Source organism: Rhynchophorus ferrugineus, unplaced genomic scaffold (assembly GCF_030347505.1).
Source record: "Rhynchophorus ferrugineus isolate W39M unplaced genomic scaffold, kcgeb_rfMv2 rfM1, whole genome shotgun sequence".
NCBI lineage: Eukaryota > Metazoa > Arthropoda > Insecta > Coleoptera > Curculionidae > Rhynchophorus > Rhynchophorus ferrugineus.
The window spans coordinates 37389209-37407322 of record NW_027472580.1 but is presented as its reverse complement, the minus strand read 5'-3'; the positions used below and the strand labels follow the sequence as shown (position 1 = coordinate 37407322).

The 18114-nt window shown below is 31.3% G+C and overlaps 1 protein-coding gene across 6 annotated transcripts in view; it reads left to right on the top strand.

Moving 5' to 3' along the window:
• LOC143196663 (uncharacterized) overlaps positions 1-18114 on the top strand; it is a 193180-nt gene that overhangs the window by 121388 nt on the left and 53678 nt on the right. For 4 of the 6 annotated variants that reach the window (XM_076404580.1, XM_076404559.1, XM_076404553.1 and 1 more), the window contains one exon: positions 9901-10075. In XM_076404580.1, coding sequence (XP_076260695.1) covers positions 9901-9935 — 35 coding nt within the window. In that variant the 3' untranslated portion in view covers positions 9936-10075. Of the gene's footprint in view, positions 1-9900; positions 10076-18114 lie in introns of those variants that run through there. The other 2 variants (XM_076404567.1, XM_076404545.1) reach the window with 1 other exon arrangement.

Here is an 18114-nt window from a genome sequence, read left to right as displayed (position 1 = left end):
TAGGTTCGGGTGGTTCAGTTCGCTTCAATATTCTGATTGCCTGCGTGTTGTCCAGTAGCTGAATCGTTTCCACGTTGCTGTGTTTTAGTAACCTTATTTCATGTTTTAAGGCTAAATCTTGGATCACTTCGTATGTCCATTTGATTTTAAGGTCATCGTGCAGCTCCTCATTGGTTACTTTGCGATATAATACGTAGAACTTTTTTTGGGTGCGTTGGATTTCTCATTAGTTTAATGTTTCAGTGCAACCCCATGTTTGCACCAATAGGTCTAATTGGCTTTATTATTGGCTGGTAAACCAATCTCTATGATTTTAGATCAGGTTCTTCCGACTAACCAGTACAGTTGCTTGGTTTTGAGTCTAATCTGCTTTTCTTTTTGTCTCGGACTGTACTGTCTGGACTCTCTGTATCACTTGACGGATATAACTAGGTTTTTGTCATTTCACTGCGACGTAAAATTAACATGGACAGGTTTCGAGCTATTAAGCCGTATATTCCAGTTTCTAGTCCATTTGTAAATCTTGTTGACCGCTTCTTTAATTTTTTCTACAGCCTTAAACTGGGATACATCTTTTGCCCTGATGACAGTATCGTCGAAAAATGTTCATATTTTATGTTTTTTTGTTGTTGGGATATCAGCAGACCCAAGATACTACCCTGGGCATCTACAGCCGAAATAGGTTTAAGTGATAAGAATGCCCTTGTGCCTTGTGAATGCCTAATTTAATTATAGTTTTCAGAATTTCGTAAAAAGCTACAGTGGAAGGAAAAAATAATACGAATACATGATATATACACAATCTTTAACATAATTACTTTTAAGACAGCTGTAATTCTTCTGGAATATATTAGTAGAGTATGTGAATAGTTTCCAACGGAATGTTTTCTCATTCTTGTAGCAAAATATCCGCCAGTTTCTATAATGATGTTGAGGAATGGAAAATTGAAATCTGTTGATGTTTGGAAATTATTCTGACTAGGAAAAATGTTTAATAATTTTCTAATGCCTTTTAAACCAAGACTGAACCATAACTGAGCCGCCTAAATCATACCTGAAATGAACTGCATGGGAGAGCATGGTATGAAGCAGGCAGTCCGGATTATAGACTTCTTTTGACGTACCATGTTCTCGGTATGCTGTCATTATATCGATCATGGGAATTAGAAATAAATAAAAAGAAGGAAATTATTATTTTGTAATGTTATCTAATGACCGAATAGTAATGTCAGACGATTTCTGAAATATCTAAAGCACATAGCAAGTCGTAATTACAAACACAATACATTATTTTTAGTTTTATATCTTGCTAATTTCTTATTTATCAATTACATATAGGGATTACATATAGAAATTACATATAGATCACTATGTCGGATTTTTTTTTTCATTATGAAGATGGATATTATTGGTGAACAGTATATTACAACATATTCAAAATATCTTTCTTTTATTTATCTGATTCTTAATTGTTATTCAATTTAATATTCTGATATAATAATATATGAATAAAATTATTTCCCATTATTTTCTAGAACTTTTTTCCGTATTTCTGGCAACATAGCGATACCGGGTCGAATAACGATATTGGTTTTGCAGGATTCCAATAATCTATCGATTTATATAATATATAAGCAGTTGCTAGGTGTTTCCCAGAACGAACTTGCTGCATATATAAAAATATTTATTTTTCATTGAGAAAACGGAAACTACATCTACCTAACTCAATATGTTATTGGTTAAGAGTAACGTTTATCTCTACATGTTAAAACAGATGCACATGCCATAATTTTTCGTATAAACACCGTGAAAAGTTCCACGAATATATTATCAAAATTATATTAAGTTCGCGCAATGGATTAAACATTGAGCCACTGCACACCATAAACCTTCTCGATTACGCGTAGCGGCTGTTTGCCGCCGATTGCGCACGCCATTGGTCGAAATGTATTCAGTACGTCAATAAAAGCTTTTACCCGTGCCTAGATCGAACAAATTTAGCAGCATAAGGTCATCTCCACGATGCAAGACCTCTCTCTGGTTTATACCGGATTTATCTTTTACGTCTCTTATTTCTTTGGCACGTGGAAACGTTCTACTTTCGCTCTTATGGTTCCTGTCTTATTCTTTTTTTTTTGTTCGCCCGTCGTTCGTCCCGTCCCGAAATCAAGTCACGAAATATCTTTTGAATATATTACGGATAAATTCCAAAATAAATGCGTCTCGCTTTATATTAAAATATCTAGGTGATGTTTGGTTCTATTATTCCGGTGGTGTAGTCTATGATCAAATGACAGAAACGAATGCTTTTTTAACGATTTCTTTTTGACGCACAGAAACTATCATTTTATGTTATTGGTTTTTTTATTACATTGGAAGACACACTCGAGATATGATGATTTTTGTTAAGTAATATACTGAAATATTAATATCAAATACTTTTCTTGCCTTAATGCCTTACTTCAAATGAATTTTTGTTAGCAATAAATGTATTTGCTTGATTTACCTGAAATTGGTCGTGTCTAATTGTTTTTATTAACAAACTGATTCTTTAAAATCAATTCCTTTAAAATAATTCTTTTGGTGTGTTATAGATAGCGGTAATAAACCATACATTATTTTGCATTTATAATGATAAAAATATCAAGTAAATAGTTTTGAAATGCCTCAAAGTAGAGTTACGTGACATAGCTGATACCTTCTTCAAGATATGAGACTGGAGTATATTTATAATTTAACATTAAAAATTAACCATGTATAACATGGAACGATCGAATCGATGTTGGAACCGCGTTAGTTAACATCGTACTATAAATACATTCGCCCATGATATATTGCACTGTTTCCATATATCAGCGAAAATAATCCTATACTAACTTGTACTAAAATATGTACTCAAAAAATCATCCGCTCAGTGGCAGCAGCAAATGACAACTTTCCAAGGGAACAAAACAATAATAGTTCACTTATTATACATCTACGGGTTAATGTTGGTTCACAATAATACACCATATAGTTGACCGCCGCAATTGACGTCGGTAGGAACTACAGGAACCTACAGGAACAGTTTCATTCCGTTCTAGCATCTTGTAATACAATACCCTTTGTTGATCCCACCATATGCGCAGCAAAAATTTATGGCCAGAATATTCCGCTCCGGTTTCGATGCGGCTGGCTTTTTTGGGACATAACTTTTCTAAAACTCTTTAATGAACTTTAGCATCAATTTTTTTCAGGTTAAGCAATACAATACAAATAATCATTGTCGAAAATACACTTTTGAGAGTATAATGTCTAGTGTATTTTTACATACATAAATAACTCAATAACAATACATGGAAATCTGTTATTGTTTGTTGCGTTATATTATGTTAGGTTGTTTAACAGTAATTTATATTGCTATTTATTTCTTTTATATGCTATGTCTATCAAAATACATATCATTAAATTACAATTAATTATTAATTATAATATAGTACATTTAATTAACGACAATATTTTGGCAAAATATAAATGAAAACATCCGTATATCAATAACAATTTACGGGTATTGGAAATGGTCTATTCTCAGGAATTGGAAATGATAATATCGAAAATTTTATTATTTAACGTCATTTATCAGTATTAACAAACGTCAAGTCCACTCATATAATAATTAAAACGTTAGTATGACTTTTTGTTTATAGCCATTTAATAATAATTCAACCGACACACCAACCTGTTTTTAATCAGAATCAACCGAAACATAATTAGTATTACACACAATTTCGGAACAATTTATAACTTCTGTAATCGCTCGTGGAAAGCTTACCAATATGTCAATAGCAATATCATATAAATTTAAATATTATTGTATCATAAAATACCTTTTAAGTAATTTATTTTATGTCATAATTAGACTTGCTATGTATCTATCAACTTTATACATAATCATCATAATCATCCTTCATTCAAATGTACCTTCTCACCTTCCTTCAATAGATTATTGGAATATTTTCAAATAAAATTCATATTAAAGATAGAAAAAGCGCATATTCTAACTACCGTCGAATAAGCCTTCCAAGTTCTTCATAGAAAAAATCGAAACGTCATCCAGCACTTATCAATCCATCAAATCGCAAGGTTATCAGGTGAAGTAAACTGTACTTTTCAAGAAAATAGCCCAATGGGAGTTGTCACTTTAACAGAACAAAAGGCCTTTGACAAAGTATGGCATCATGGTTAAATTTGACATAGCCAGTATTCTTGTAAGCCTGACACAGTCATATTTGGAAACCCGTTCATTTCAACCCAAAGTCGGTGATTCTTCTTCTGCTAAGAGATTCAAGTACTCTAGGTTTCCTCAGGGTCCCTCACTTGCACTAGTATTGTTTAAATTGACATGACGCTAAATCTACAGTTGACTGAAACTTGAAGCTGTCAAATGGCTCAATTTTCAACAATTAAAAAACCAAGCAAAACTTTTCCACCATAAACGTTTTCGTACTGAAGCCAATTTAATTGAAAAAGCTCTCTAAACGTTTAGAATTGAGTTAATTTAATTATGAAATTTTGGTTATGATCCTATGAAAGATGGAATACTAAAATGGTATCGAGTTTTTAGTTTGATGAATAGATGATATTTAACGAATATCAGTAATCTAGTAGAGTATTGTTAAAAGGCCACTTAACAGAAATAACAACACATATTTAACTGAAAATATAAAAGCAATTTTTTATCATTCTAATAACTTTTCAAATTTTTTTTAAATTGATTATATAACAGATTTTTACTCTCAAATAAAAAAAATGATCTCCAATTTCGACGAATTTGGTTTAAAAAAATGTCAGGCGACAATAATGGATATTACCTCTCAGTATAATCGACAGTCCTTCATTTTTTAAATGATGTTTCCATTTCCGATGGAAACTCGCTTAATTTAGATTATTTTCCTGATGGATTTGCTTTGGGATAATGGGAGTAATAGACTAGACAATTACAGATAAGCAAAACAATAAAATAAAATATTAGAGTACATGGACTGTTGGAAAATTTTTAATTATATAACAGATCAATTGAAAAGTTTATATAATAGGAACGGATATAATGGAAATGAATAGTAAAAAATACATGTATAACCATTCGATCCTAATACCTCGTATGTCCATAATTAAATATTGTGTTACGGTGGGTTTAGTGATGTCATTTTAATATTTTCAAAGTTAAGGAATAATTATTTTATGAGATAGAATGTTGTTTAAAATGTTTAGACGCTACGTAAAGGGTCAATTGAAAAGTCCCCGCCCTACCATATTAAAACACATTTTTTTGTAAAAAATTTTTTTTCAACATAATTCCTTTTAAGGGTGATACACTGATTATAGATATATACTTTTCGATATCATTTTTCTAATACGATTTGTCCTCTGCTTCAATCGGCGATCACCTCTTCATCGAGCATTCTTTTGAGATCTTTGATGATCAACAGGAAATAGTCGCTGGGGGCCAGATCTGGAGAATACGGTGGATGAAGAAGCAATTCCAAGCACAATTCATGGATTTTTGGAATCGTTTTTACTGACTTGTGACACGGTGCATTGTCCTGGTGAAGCAGCAGCTTCTTTTTATTCAAATGCGCCCGTTTTTCAGCGATTTCGTCATCCAAATGGTCCAATAACGCTATTTAATAGTCGCTGTTAATGGTCCTTCCTTTTTCAAGGTAGTCAATGGAAATTATTCCATGCGCATCCCAAAATACAGACGCCGTAACCTTGCCAGCCGACTGTTGCGTTTTCCTATGCTTTGGAGCGGGTTCATCGTGTGCAGTCCACTCGGATGACCTCTTTTGGGCGTCCACTGCATTCACCGTCTTCGGTGCTCATTTCACCACGTCTAAACTTTGCATACTAATTCTTGATGATTGATTTTTCTGGGTCAGTGTCCGGAAACTCGGCAGCAAGCTAAGTTTTTGCTTCAACAATATTTTTTCCAAACGCAAAATTTCTTTTTATCCATTTTTTTCACAATAACAAAAGTTGCTTCACTCAAAATGCTATAATTCACAAGCTACAGCGACAGCTGTCAAATTTATACACGCATTTTTTGAGGGCTAACTAATAAACATATGGATTTATTCTACTAGCGCCATCTATGTGTCAGGCAGGAGACTTTTTAATTGACCTGTTATATATATTTTGTTTTGATAGGGTTATTTTAAATATCAAAGTTATTTGTTATTGAATATATAAAAATAATATAGAATAATAGAAATTATAGATTAAAGATAAGGTTAAAATGGATATTCTATTTATTTATTCATGAATAATACTATATATTGATGAATGAAGTAATGATTGCACAGAACTATTTGTCATTTTAACATTTTGGAACATCTTGTCTGTATAGATTTACCTTCTACTATGAAATCCAATTATTTATCCTAATTTCGTTATTAAAAATTTTAGATGGGATAACAATATTGAATTTGAGTAAATGACAAATAGTTAACATCCAATTGTCATATGTTGCTAAATAACATTGGATAAAACCTTAGCTGATACATTAGTTATATCCATTTTTTTGAATCTCATATTTTCGTTATATATCTGTCTGTAATCATCAGCTAAATTAATTTTTGTCAGTCTGTAATATTTGCACCAACTCACAAATATATTTTTTATTCTTAATAATGCTTTCAGTAGAGAGGTGTTGTTATGTTATGTTTGGAATAACATTGTTGATTCATTGTAATATTTCATGCAATAACCCATGCTGGATATATTTGAGAAATACATTAAATAAACAGTGGTACCTATTTTGAGGTCATAAAATGTACTGTAAATGTTTGAAACTGAATTTTACGTTTCTATGGTCCTTTTTCTAAAACCTACCTGCAAGATAAATAGAAATAGGACGATTTAAGATAAAAAAACAAATACTCCTAGATTAATAAACTAAAATTGAACGGCTATTCATATTACCTTTCGTACAAAATTTCAAAATATGTCCATTACTTGAATATTCTGTTCATGTAAAAAAATTCGGAAGCGATAGATGAATGAAACAAGACATCCAGCTTGATAGTCCTGTCTCCGTTGTTCCCAGTTCTAAGCCGCTAACAACGTTTGACTCGGTCAAAGCAATTTTCTATAATCAAGTTTTTTTCAAATGATCTCTGGAAAAGGAAGGAAATTGGTTTCCAAATGTTAGTTTCTCTTATTTTTTAATATATAGAGTAATATCGTTGCTATAAATAATATATTGAAATAAATAACATAATCTGAATAAAACACAATTTTTATATCTGTTTTTTTATTGGTGATAAGGTTCAATAATCGACCCTGAAGTAATAATATTTTACTATATTTCTTATGTAAGCTGTAACCTACATCCTATTTTGTAGTTTATATGTACATTTAATCCAATAATTAATTTGAGTTCATTATTTTACTGGTATATACTCTTTACATCCTCTTGTATTTTTTAAAAGCCTATTTGATGACTTTTGTTGGAAAAGTACACGGCAGGAAGCACAGAGCAATACACATACACATCAGTTGTCCAGAAAACTGACATGAACTACCGAAATGCATTTAAATATTTTCATCACGTGTAGCTAATAATGATATATAATTCTGAGGCTGAAAAATAAGAATAGCGGATACTTTACCAAAATTCTAGAAGAATGTAGTCTGTAGCTAAACAATACCTCTTGGCATTTAGGCTCTTATTTATTTGTTTGTTAATGATATGTTCTAAGCAAGATAAAAGTTACATGTAGTCTATCTAAAGTTATTTTGTAGATACGTCATCTAAATTTATGACGACAAAACATCGCAATGTGGCCGTATTAACTCCGAGTTTTAGTTCAGTTTGGTTTTATCGCAATATTTTAATCTAAACAAAACAATTAAAACAGTGTTATCAAATATTATTTATTTTAATATTATAGTGGAACTAACGCATATATTATTGAAAGACTTAAATTTACAATTAAGTACACCGTTATAATAGTTTATAGTTTAGGTTAGTTAATATTTACACTGAACTCTTTTCCATACTACCTATGAGTTAGAGTTCTAGGCGCGTTTGTAGTTGTATACACTACATCCCTAGATACACCACCTAATCCACCTAATTAACAATTATATATCCAAGTAACTTATTTTACTTTTATTAGATAGTTTAATTATTTTTTTACGCTTAATTAGTGTGACCTTAGGTATAGTGTTTCCTTGTAAAGTCATTTTGATATCGCTGTATTTCTCCTTGGTTTGTTCTATTAATATTATTTTTTGACCAAACTAGATTTAATTATTGCATTATTCTTAATGTATTTGCCATATCTGTAAGGGGGTTACTATTCTTTGTATCTTGATACAGTTAAACAAATGGTCATGTATATTCTGAACATTTACACACATATCTGTGCACATAAATCGTTTACACTCTACAATATCATTTCCTACAATTATCATATATTAATTATATACCCACATTTCGTTGTTTCCATTCTCATCAACCTCTCTTAGAAATTGGCAGTATTGAATTACAGCATATTCAGAAAGCTTTATTCAATAACTAAGCTGCTAATTTCCAATCTATCTAACATTTGTCTAACATCAACACTATTTTTATTATCATGTTGCCACGAATGACTGTTGGGTATATTGGTCCCATTCTGAAATATCTATGTCTCATTTAAATACATAATTTGAAATAATAAGTCTTCCTTCCTTTTATTATATGGTTTTAAAAATTTTAATCTTTTAAAAGCAATATCCAGAAGTTCCATTTGAGGCTCTTCGATACTTTTCAGACTAACAGTTTCCTTTGAAATAATTGTAATAAATTATATTTGTATTGAAAAACTACTCACTGTTTTTATACATTTCATATATTTAATCTCTGAGTGAATACCAAGCTGATTTTGATTTGTCACCTGCTTCATAAGAGGACTTTTTTTTTCGGTGAATTCAACATCATATGTTTCATTTTTTTAGATATTTCAGTGACCGTGTCCATGCTAATATTCAATGCAACTGCAGCACGACCTAAAATATTTTCAATAGCAATTGCAGCAAATTAATATTTAACAATAAAAATGCTTACCTCTCTAACAAATTTTACTGACAAGAGGGAGCCTTCATTATCTCGTTCCTGTTCAAAGTAACTGATTAGAGAAGCAATCTGTTCTGTCCGGCTTCGGAATTTTCAGTCAGAGTAATAATAAGCGGAGATTTGAAATTCAAAACAAGCAAGGCTTTAAAATAACGTTTGCTGGTTTATAACCTCTTATCACTATTGTTTTAAAGAATTTTGCATACGTTTAATAACCGGACAGCATGGACAGGATAATTCGGTTGCACATTCGAACTTATCAGACCGTATTTTGTCTTGTTTAACTAGAATAAAATGAGAAGGAAAATATTGTATGATTCAAAAATGATTTTACAAATTGCGGTAGGTAGTACATTAAACATCTTGATGACATATGTATAAGGAAACCTTGGACAAACTATACGTAGATTTTGATCATTGACACGCCGGAAATAAGTTTTCAGTTGCAGAGGGTTTTTGATATTATAATTGTAAATAATAATAAATAAATATAATTGATAAATACCCTTTATCAAAGTATGAGATGTTATAACAGAATCCATCAATATCTCTTAACATTTAGGTCTCTATTTGGATCGATAATCTATGTATTTATTCTATAGTTCTCTGTCTATTGTGAATCCAGTTATATTCTGTTTCAAGTTTTTATATGACGTTATCACTTCTTGTGTATTTTTTTATTATATATATTTACTTATATGAACTATGTAATTCTAAATGTATTCAATTAGCACTCATTATTGTTATTTTGTTAATGTAGTTTATAAATTTGTTATATTTTTATTTCATTTTTTTTTAAGGCAAAACGGCAGCATTTTTGGTAACATCCAGTTAGATGGCCTGGTGGAACTAAGAACTAAACACTTCGTCAGGAATATGTGATCGATTTGGACATAACCAAAGATGTGACCAGTTCGATTCTGATATATTTTGCAAAACGGCCCAACATTTGCAAACCTCGAGGATATTTTGGCGGTAAGTTTAAGTCCTATTTCTGAATAAAAACAAGAAAAATTGTAAGTGTATATTAATAATTTTTTCATTAAAATATTAATTATTTTACAAATGGAATAAATCAAGAGGTTCTCCGTATACTTTAAAGAATTAATGCTAACAAACGCCGGCCTTTTCGAAATTTATTTCGAGCTGTGTAAATCCAAACATTTTCCGTTTCCGGTGAAGTTTAATAGCCATTAAAATTGCAAATTGTACGATCCCGCGTTATAAAGGATATCTGTGCGGTGTGCGCGGTCTCTAGCAATTGCATTTTTAATTAAGCGGACCATAATTAGTCGCAAATTGAGAATAGTGAAGCCAATTAATATCTAATGTGCTATAAAATTAGGGGCAGGTATCTTAAATTGGAAAAGTTTTGCGACCATTTTGTTCTTTTCTACGAGTCGCAGGGAGCAGGAAGAATATTGTATCTTAACAATGGCTTAAATTTAATGAGCTGTCTTAATGTTCAACATTGATTTTATATTAATTAGCCCTTAAACTTCTTATCTCTTCTCAACTGCTCTATTATTCAGGAAATATTTTTATAACACTATTTTTTTATATAACAGGTCATTTGAAAAGTCCCCAGCCTAGCATAGTAAATTATAGCATAATTTTTTTGGCAAAAAAAGTTTTTATTTTATTTAACATAATCCCCTTCAAGGATGATACACTGATTATCCAATTTATTATACAATTTAAAGCCCTCCAACTTTTCGATACCATCTTTGTAGTGCGCTTTGTCCTTTACTTCAAAATAGGCTCAGTTTCGTGGATCACCTCTTCAGTCGACGAAAATTTCTTCCTAGCGAGAATTCTTTTGAGATCTGATTACTGAAATAGTCGCTGGGGGGCAGGTCTGGAGAATACGGTAGATTAAGAAGCAATTCGAAGCCCAATTCATGGATTTTTCACACGGTGCATTGTCTTGGTGCAGCAGCACTTTTTTTTCTTCAAATGCGGCCGTTTTTCGGCGATTTCGTCCTTCAAACGGTCCAATAACGCTATGTAATAGTCGCTGATGATCCTTCCTTTTTCAAGGTATACAATGAAAATGATTCCATGCGCATCCCAAAATACAGACGCCATAACCTTGCCAGCCGACTGTTGTGTTTTCCCACGTTTTGGAGCGGGTTCATCGTGTGCAGTTCACTCGGATGACTGTCAGTCGGACTTCGGAGTGAAATGATAGAGCCATGTTTCATCCATTGTCACATATCGACGCCAAAACTCGGGTTTATTACGCTTGATCATCTTCAAACACTGCTGCGAATCATCAACTCGTCGTTGTTTTTGGTCAAAGTGTCGCCATGTTTTTTTTAATATTATTTGTAATTTTAAAAATAAAACATGCTGAGTTCGACGGATCAAGTTAAACTGAACTGAATAACATATAATACTTTTAGTTAGCTCTTTAATGGGATATAATGTGTGTTAATTTACATAATGAGTAATAATAATAACATTGCTAACATATACAAGAATTGATATTGACCACATCGGTACTTGCATATATTCTTCCATTATTATACTGATAATCCGCGTTATATTCAAGATGCCATGACTTTTTTGTGCACATACGTTAGACCAGATCTCTTCATAATATTTTCGTGCCATCCAAACGAGTTGCAGCCAGGTCACTGCACGTCTGTTCAAACAAAAATTAAAATCGTTGATAAAATTACACATCACTCGGTATGAAAAATGGCGTTTGAACCGGGCAATCTCTGTCCGCTTAGATACAAAATCATGGTTTCATCAAGCTTTTATCCTGTATTAACGGATAATACCTATCTTGTATTAGTATGTTATGGTACTAACGGTAATATCTAAACTCACGTATAACATTTCTAACAAGACGGTGGACAGTATTATATTAAAACCTTTATGAGCACTTCATCTGAATTTTGATCTCAAATGGGTTATAATATTTGAGTTTTTTAAGATCTTGTAAGGATTTCTCGTTCATTTACTTTCAGTGGAGATTTTATATATATTTCAGCCTAATTAGCTTTTGTATTTAAATATAGTTCATAATACATATGTTAGCCAGTACTGTCAATAATGATCAATTATAAAAAGATTACAATTAAACAAATACTATAAAAATAATCAAATATAGATAATGAACTTTTAATATCCGGATGATTATAATAGTTGTTGTGTGACATATTTTTATCATTTTGAAGTGGATTTTTAGATTTAAAATAATCACGCCATTGATTAAATATTTTTTAAGTTACTTTTATATGTTTTTAATTAAAAGTGAAACTTAAAGTTCACAATTTAAAACTCTACGCCTTAATTTTTTCTTTTCTACGAATCTCTTTGCATGAATTTAAGTTGCATGTCATTTAAGAACACGCTAATTGACTGACTTCACCAGCAGAAATTGCCGAAGCGACACACCATAATAGTGGACCTGCTCCTATGTATTTTGATTAACTGCATGTTTTGGTACATATACAAAATATCAATATACATAATTGTTAAACAACCTAACCTATTTATTAAATTCGATAGTTTTGGCATTGATGACTCTACACAATAACAGTTTTACAGTCTCTTGATGTTATAGAGTTATGGTTATAAATTAAAATAAAATTTTCGACATTAATTATTATGTTATATTATTTGAAAAAATCTACTGCCGAAGCCCATTAAACACTTTTAGAATTGTACGATGATGCTCTGGCATATTCCAATTGTTGGTTTTGGTTTTAACAATTTAAAAGATTTTAATGTCACTGACAAATAATGGTCTGGAAATTGCAGAGATTGTAAAAACAATTGAAAATGATGAAAAAATCAGGCCTATAAATTAATTGTAAAGAATCGAAAACAGATGGTGGAGATGATTGATAGGCTTTACTTTTCAGTATGTGTCATTTTTGTTGAACTTTGAATAACACATTTTTTCAATGCTCTGCATTTATACCGAATAAGTCGTGTTTGTAAATAGTTTTACTTTTTTACTTCAGTATTAAGAAAAATGCGACTGAAGGCTATCGACTGTTGTGTGAAACTTATGGCAACCATTCTCTATCGATTTTAACATATTAATATTAGTTTAGACGTTTTAAAAGTGCTGATTTTAACATTGAAAACAGAGAGCGTGCTGAATAGCTAAAAAATCTAAAGACGATGGTTTAAAGGATTAACCGATGAAATCATCAATGCAGCATTGCGCGATAAAACAGCAGGAATATGAAAAAAAAACACAAGAAAAAATCTTTCAGCCGAACTATGCTCGACTAGATATTGCAAAACCGATGAAAACATATTTGGAAATATTAAAATGGGTGTGTTACCTCATATGCCGTAATCTCCATACCTTGCTTCTTCTGATTACTAGTTTTTCGAATATGTGAGTCGTGACCTATCTGAGCAGCGCTTCAGTACTTTTGAAAATACAAAAAAATGGTTTGATTCGTAGATAGCCTCAAGAGATACATTGTTTTTCGAAATCAATCGGCCAAATAATATCCCTCCACTAAGAAAATTGTATTGTAAAACTAGATATCTATTGTTTGAATTTTTGTTTGTTGTGATGAATTTGTTTGGTAGTTTGAAGTACTACTATTTCGTAGAAGGAATTTCCACGGCAACACAAAATACTGATTGATTTGAACTCATTTATTTATGTGATAAAGATACACGTGGCTGATAGGATGACACGATATTAGGTTAGGTTAAGTTTGTACGGAACTGGTAAGTCAAGGAATGAAATGAGAGAGTGCCACTCTTTTTGGGTTGATCAAGTTACCCAACTAGTACCAAATGGCCTTTTACTGATATTGCTGTTGATTGAAAGAATATAAATCTATGGGCGACAGAGAGCATGAAATACGACTGAGACTGCCACTTTTAATAGCCTATCGCAAATGCTGAAGGGTAGGGCTTTGATCACCGAGTTTTGGTGCTGAAAGGTGCCTTACGCTTTTGCCGTATTCTTCATACATTGCTTATTATAATTACTACCACTTCCAACATATGAATCGTGACCTATCTGAGAAGTGCTTCGAAACATATGAAAATACCAAAAATCGCAAAATCGCAAAACAGCCTCTAAAGACACATTCGTTTTTCGAGATGGAATCCACAAATAGCTTCAAGATGGGAAAATGTAGCAGCTATCGGTGAACAATAATTTTAATAAAATACTTTGTGTCGATTTTTCACAACAAAGCTCGAAATTAATAAAAATCCTTTAAAACTGCTGCATGGGCCACTCTATATATAAGGTATGTAAATCTTGTCTAGCAGCATTGTTAAATATATATGCTAAAGTAGCGCCGAACAAACAAAATTTCACTAAATAAATTGGATCTAACAGATAGTTTACCAAAGGCTCAATTTATATTTCATCATTAACGGCATCCAGCGAATAAATTCTGCACTTATCCTGCTCGCCCACGGTATCAATGAACATGTAAATTAAATGAATTATCGGGATATAATACAAAAATCCTTTTGATTTCGATTCGGCGGTGGTCAGTTTCGGGTATCGGCCGGATCATATTATCCTCGGGGCGAACCGGCGGTTTAGTAACGGGATATTTTTTTGCATAAAAGGTAAAACATAACCGAAACTATTTGCCGTCTATTGGGATGGGTTCTATTACGGTAAGCCTCGTAATGGAGAGATCCAGTAAAAATATAGTGTTTACCTATCCATTTAACGAATTGATTTGGAGAAGCTATTGAACTATTGATTACTTACTTGGGATTTACAGGTTTACTCTACAAATTCGAGGATGACTGTTCACAATCGCATATAACATAGAATGATTATTGATTTATCACCGCTCTAAAAAAATCTAAAAAAAAGAGTTTTACTTAATATGTTCTGATAAAAATAAAATAAAAATAAAAATAAAAATTAAATAGCGAAATTAAAGATTTGCGAAACCTATCAAGCATACTGCAATCTACCGTTGAAAGTCAAGACTTTTGCAGATATGTTTTTGAGTTTAAGTTAATTTTCTTTTCTTTTTTCATTGTATGGAACCATTCATTAAGTTGTGTGTTACGTCTTATTGTAGGGTGAACTCGTAGGGTGTTAACTCTGAAAATCTCAAAGATATAATAAGAAACTTTTTTGTACCAAAAAATAAAGCAGTTATTGCCATCGCGGTTAAAACAATGGAATTTATTTAATTCTGATGCTCAAATATCCAGTACACTGAAAGTATGATGGGGGTTATATTTGGGTGTTGAGAAAATAAGATAAGATAAGAGAAGCTTCTGTTGAATATGCCAAGAAAAATAAAACTGTCAATTTTTAAATATTTGGTCTCTATTTTATAACAAATAAATCATATTTTTTTATAACATCTTTATTAGATACGCTTAATACAATCTTAATTATTATTATTATTACAATTAATTTATTACTACTTTTCCTATGTGCTTGGATTAATTAACAAGTAAGACGAGTGCGAGAAAATACATCAGTATGTATTCCTCAATTATAAAATTATAATTATTTATTAATTATTAACTTATAGCTATAGTTTACACCAATAATATACACTAAATGTTCACACAAGTTCGTATGGTTTTGTTCGTTTCAATCTCCTGACATCCTGTGTGCTGTCCTGCAGTTGTATGGCTTCCACGTTAGAATGATTTAGTAATCTTCTTTCGTGTTTCAAGGCGAAATCCTGCACAACTTCGCAAATCCATTTGATTTCCAGGTCATCGTGCAGTTCTTCATTGGTTACATAGCGATAGGCATTTGTAATCAATCGAAGAATCTTGTTTTGAACAGCGCTGTATGACTAACTGATTTGAATTTTTAGTGCAGCCCCATATTACCACCCCATAGGTATAAATCATAAATGGATGTTCGTTATTTTTTAATAAGTCATTTTTATGTATTTTTATTGAGTTGATTTTTAGATATTTTTCACACATTAAATCAAATGCAGAACAATTTCTTGTTCTTATTCTTATTTATAGATATAGAAGCAACAAAAATTAGATACACATGTCCCATGCGCAAAAATGCTGTAGACCGGTGTGAACTTTGGAAATATCAATAACCATTCTATTACAAGTCCAAATATATATATCTACCGATCCGCCAAATAATATGCTCCCACTAAGAACGTTGTATTTTAAAACTAAATATCTATTGTTGGAATTTTTGTTTGTTGTGATTAATTTGTTTGTTAGTTTGAACATACACTACTATTTCGTACAAGAAATTTGCACGGCAACACAAAATACTGATTGATTTAAACTCCTTTATTTTTGTGTTAAAGATACATATGGCCGATAGGATGACACCATATTAGGTTAGGTTAAGTTTGTACGGAACTGATAAGTCAAGGAATAAAATAGAAAAGAGAGAGATACTATTTTTGGGTAAATAAAGTTATCCAGTTAGTACCAAATGGCCGGGTGACAGAGAGCATGAGATACGACTGAGACTGCCAATTTTAATTACCTTTCGCGAATGATGGAAGGGTAGGACTTCGATCAGCGGGTTTTGAGGCTGTAAAGTGCCATACACTTAGCGTATTCCTAAAGCTTTTCACTAATGGGATATCTGATTCGAGGTGGGTATTCACGTTCCTCACAAATACCTGGGGGTAGGCAAGTTGTTCCTCAGAGACGTACTTGTATAGGAGCTGATATGTTTGAGTTGAGATAAAAAAATAATATTATAGAAGCCAATGCTATAAACTCACTTAGCAATATTATAACTACAGGTAGAGACTTATTTGTATTGTAAAAAAACAGTGCATTTTTCGACTAAAGATTTATTATAATAGGTAATATAATAAAAGCTAAGTAACCTAAGATAGTGTTCGTAATTTTCAATTATAACCGAATATAACTAGGTTTATATTCTTATTTTTCCTATATTTTTAACTAATAAAATCTTTAATCATCAATTATTTCTTCAATAACATATAATTAAACAAATTAGTTTTTGTTACTGTATCTATATTTCCAACTAATGAACTCAGTATCTTTATAAAGTCTCATTTGGGAAGGTTGAATTAATATGGTAACATTTTAGGGTTAATCTTTTCATGTAAAAGGGCCCTTAAGCACATCTCGGGTCATAGCTGTTTTGGGTTTTGAAATGTTAGATGGTTTAATATTTGAATAAGTATATTTGAGTGTAAAATATCACAAATTATTTCGCAGGATCATTATAAAATATTCATTTTGTGTAAATTTTTAATTTCTTGAAATTGTGCAACAAAGGAAAGCGACTTAAAGTAATTGGTGGATTTAGATTGACTGTCTTCGAGGTATTGGAAAATGGATCAATTTAAATGTTCTGCGTTTATAACCATTTAATAGAGCGATTTTTCTCTTTAAATTTGTTTCTAATGATTTGGTTCAGATAAAATTTTTGTTTAAAGTCGGTACATGTAATTTATTGTCGATCTGCGATATATGTTATCTGTTAGTTACATAAGGAGCTCTATAATACAAATTTGAGTTAGAATGTACTTTTTTGCAAACAAAATTTGAAGTATATCGGGGGCTTTAAGAAGTTCATATTGTACATTGGAATACAATGGTCAAGTAGTGTGTTTTCATTTTCCCAATTTTTTTATTTTATTATTTATATTTGGTTTAATTACAGCTTACTTATACTTTTTCCGTATTTGTATTCATTGAGTAAATTCACCTTTTGCCTTAATGATTTATCTTCTCTTTTCCTTGATTCTGTTGATATGTTTGTTATGTGTCTAATGAGTTGTTGTGAATTTGTTGTTGGATTTATTTATTGATTTTTTTCGATGAAGCCATTTTGATTTCTTTCGTTTGGTACGTTCAATAATAGAGGATTTGATATCTTGTTGTAACATTTTTCACTTTTTTATTCTTCGTCGTATTTGCGCATTACGATATATTCAAGTATACATATGAAGATTGATAGAAATATGCTTACCAGTAAATATCATGGTACTTCCAGATTGGACTACTTCCGGTTTACAACAGTTTCTAGTTTATAATCTCTAATTAATATCATTAACGTTTTGAAT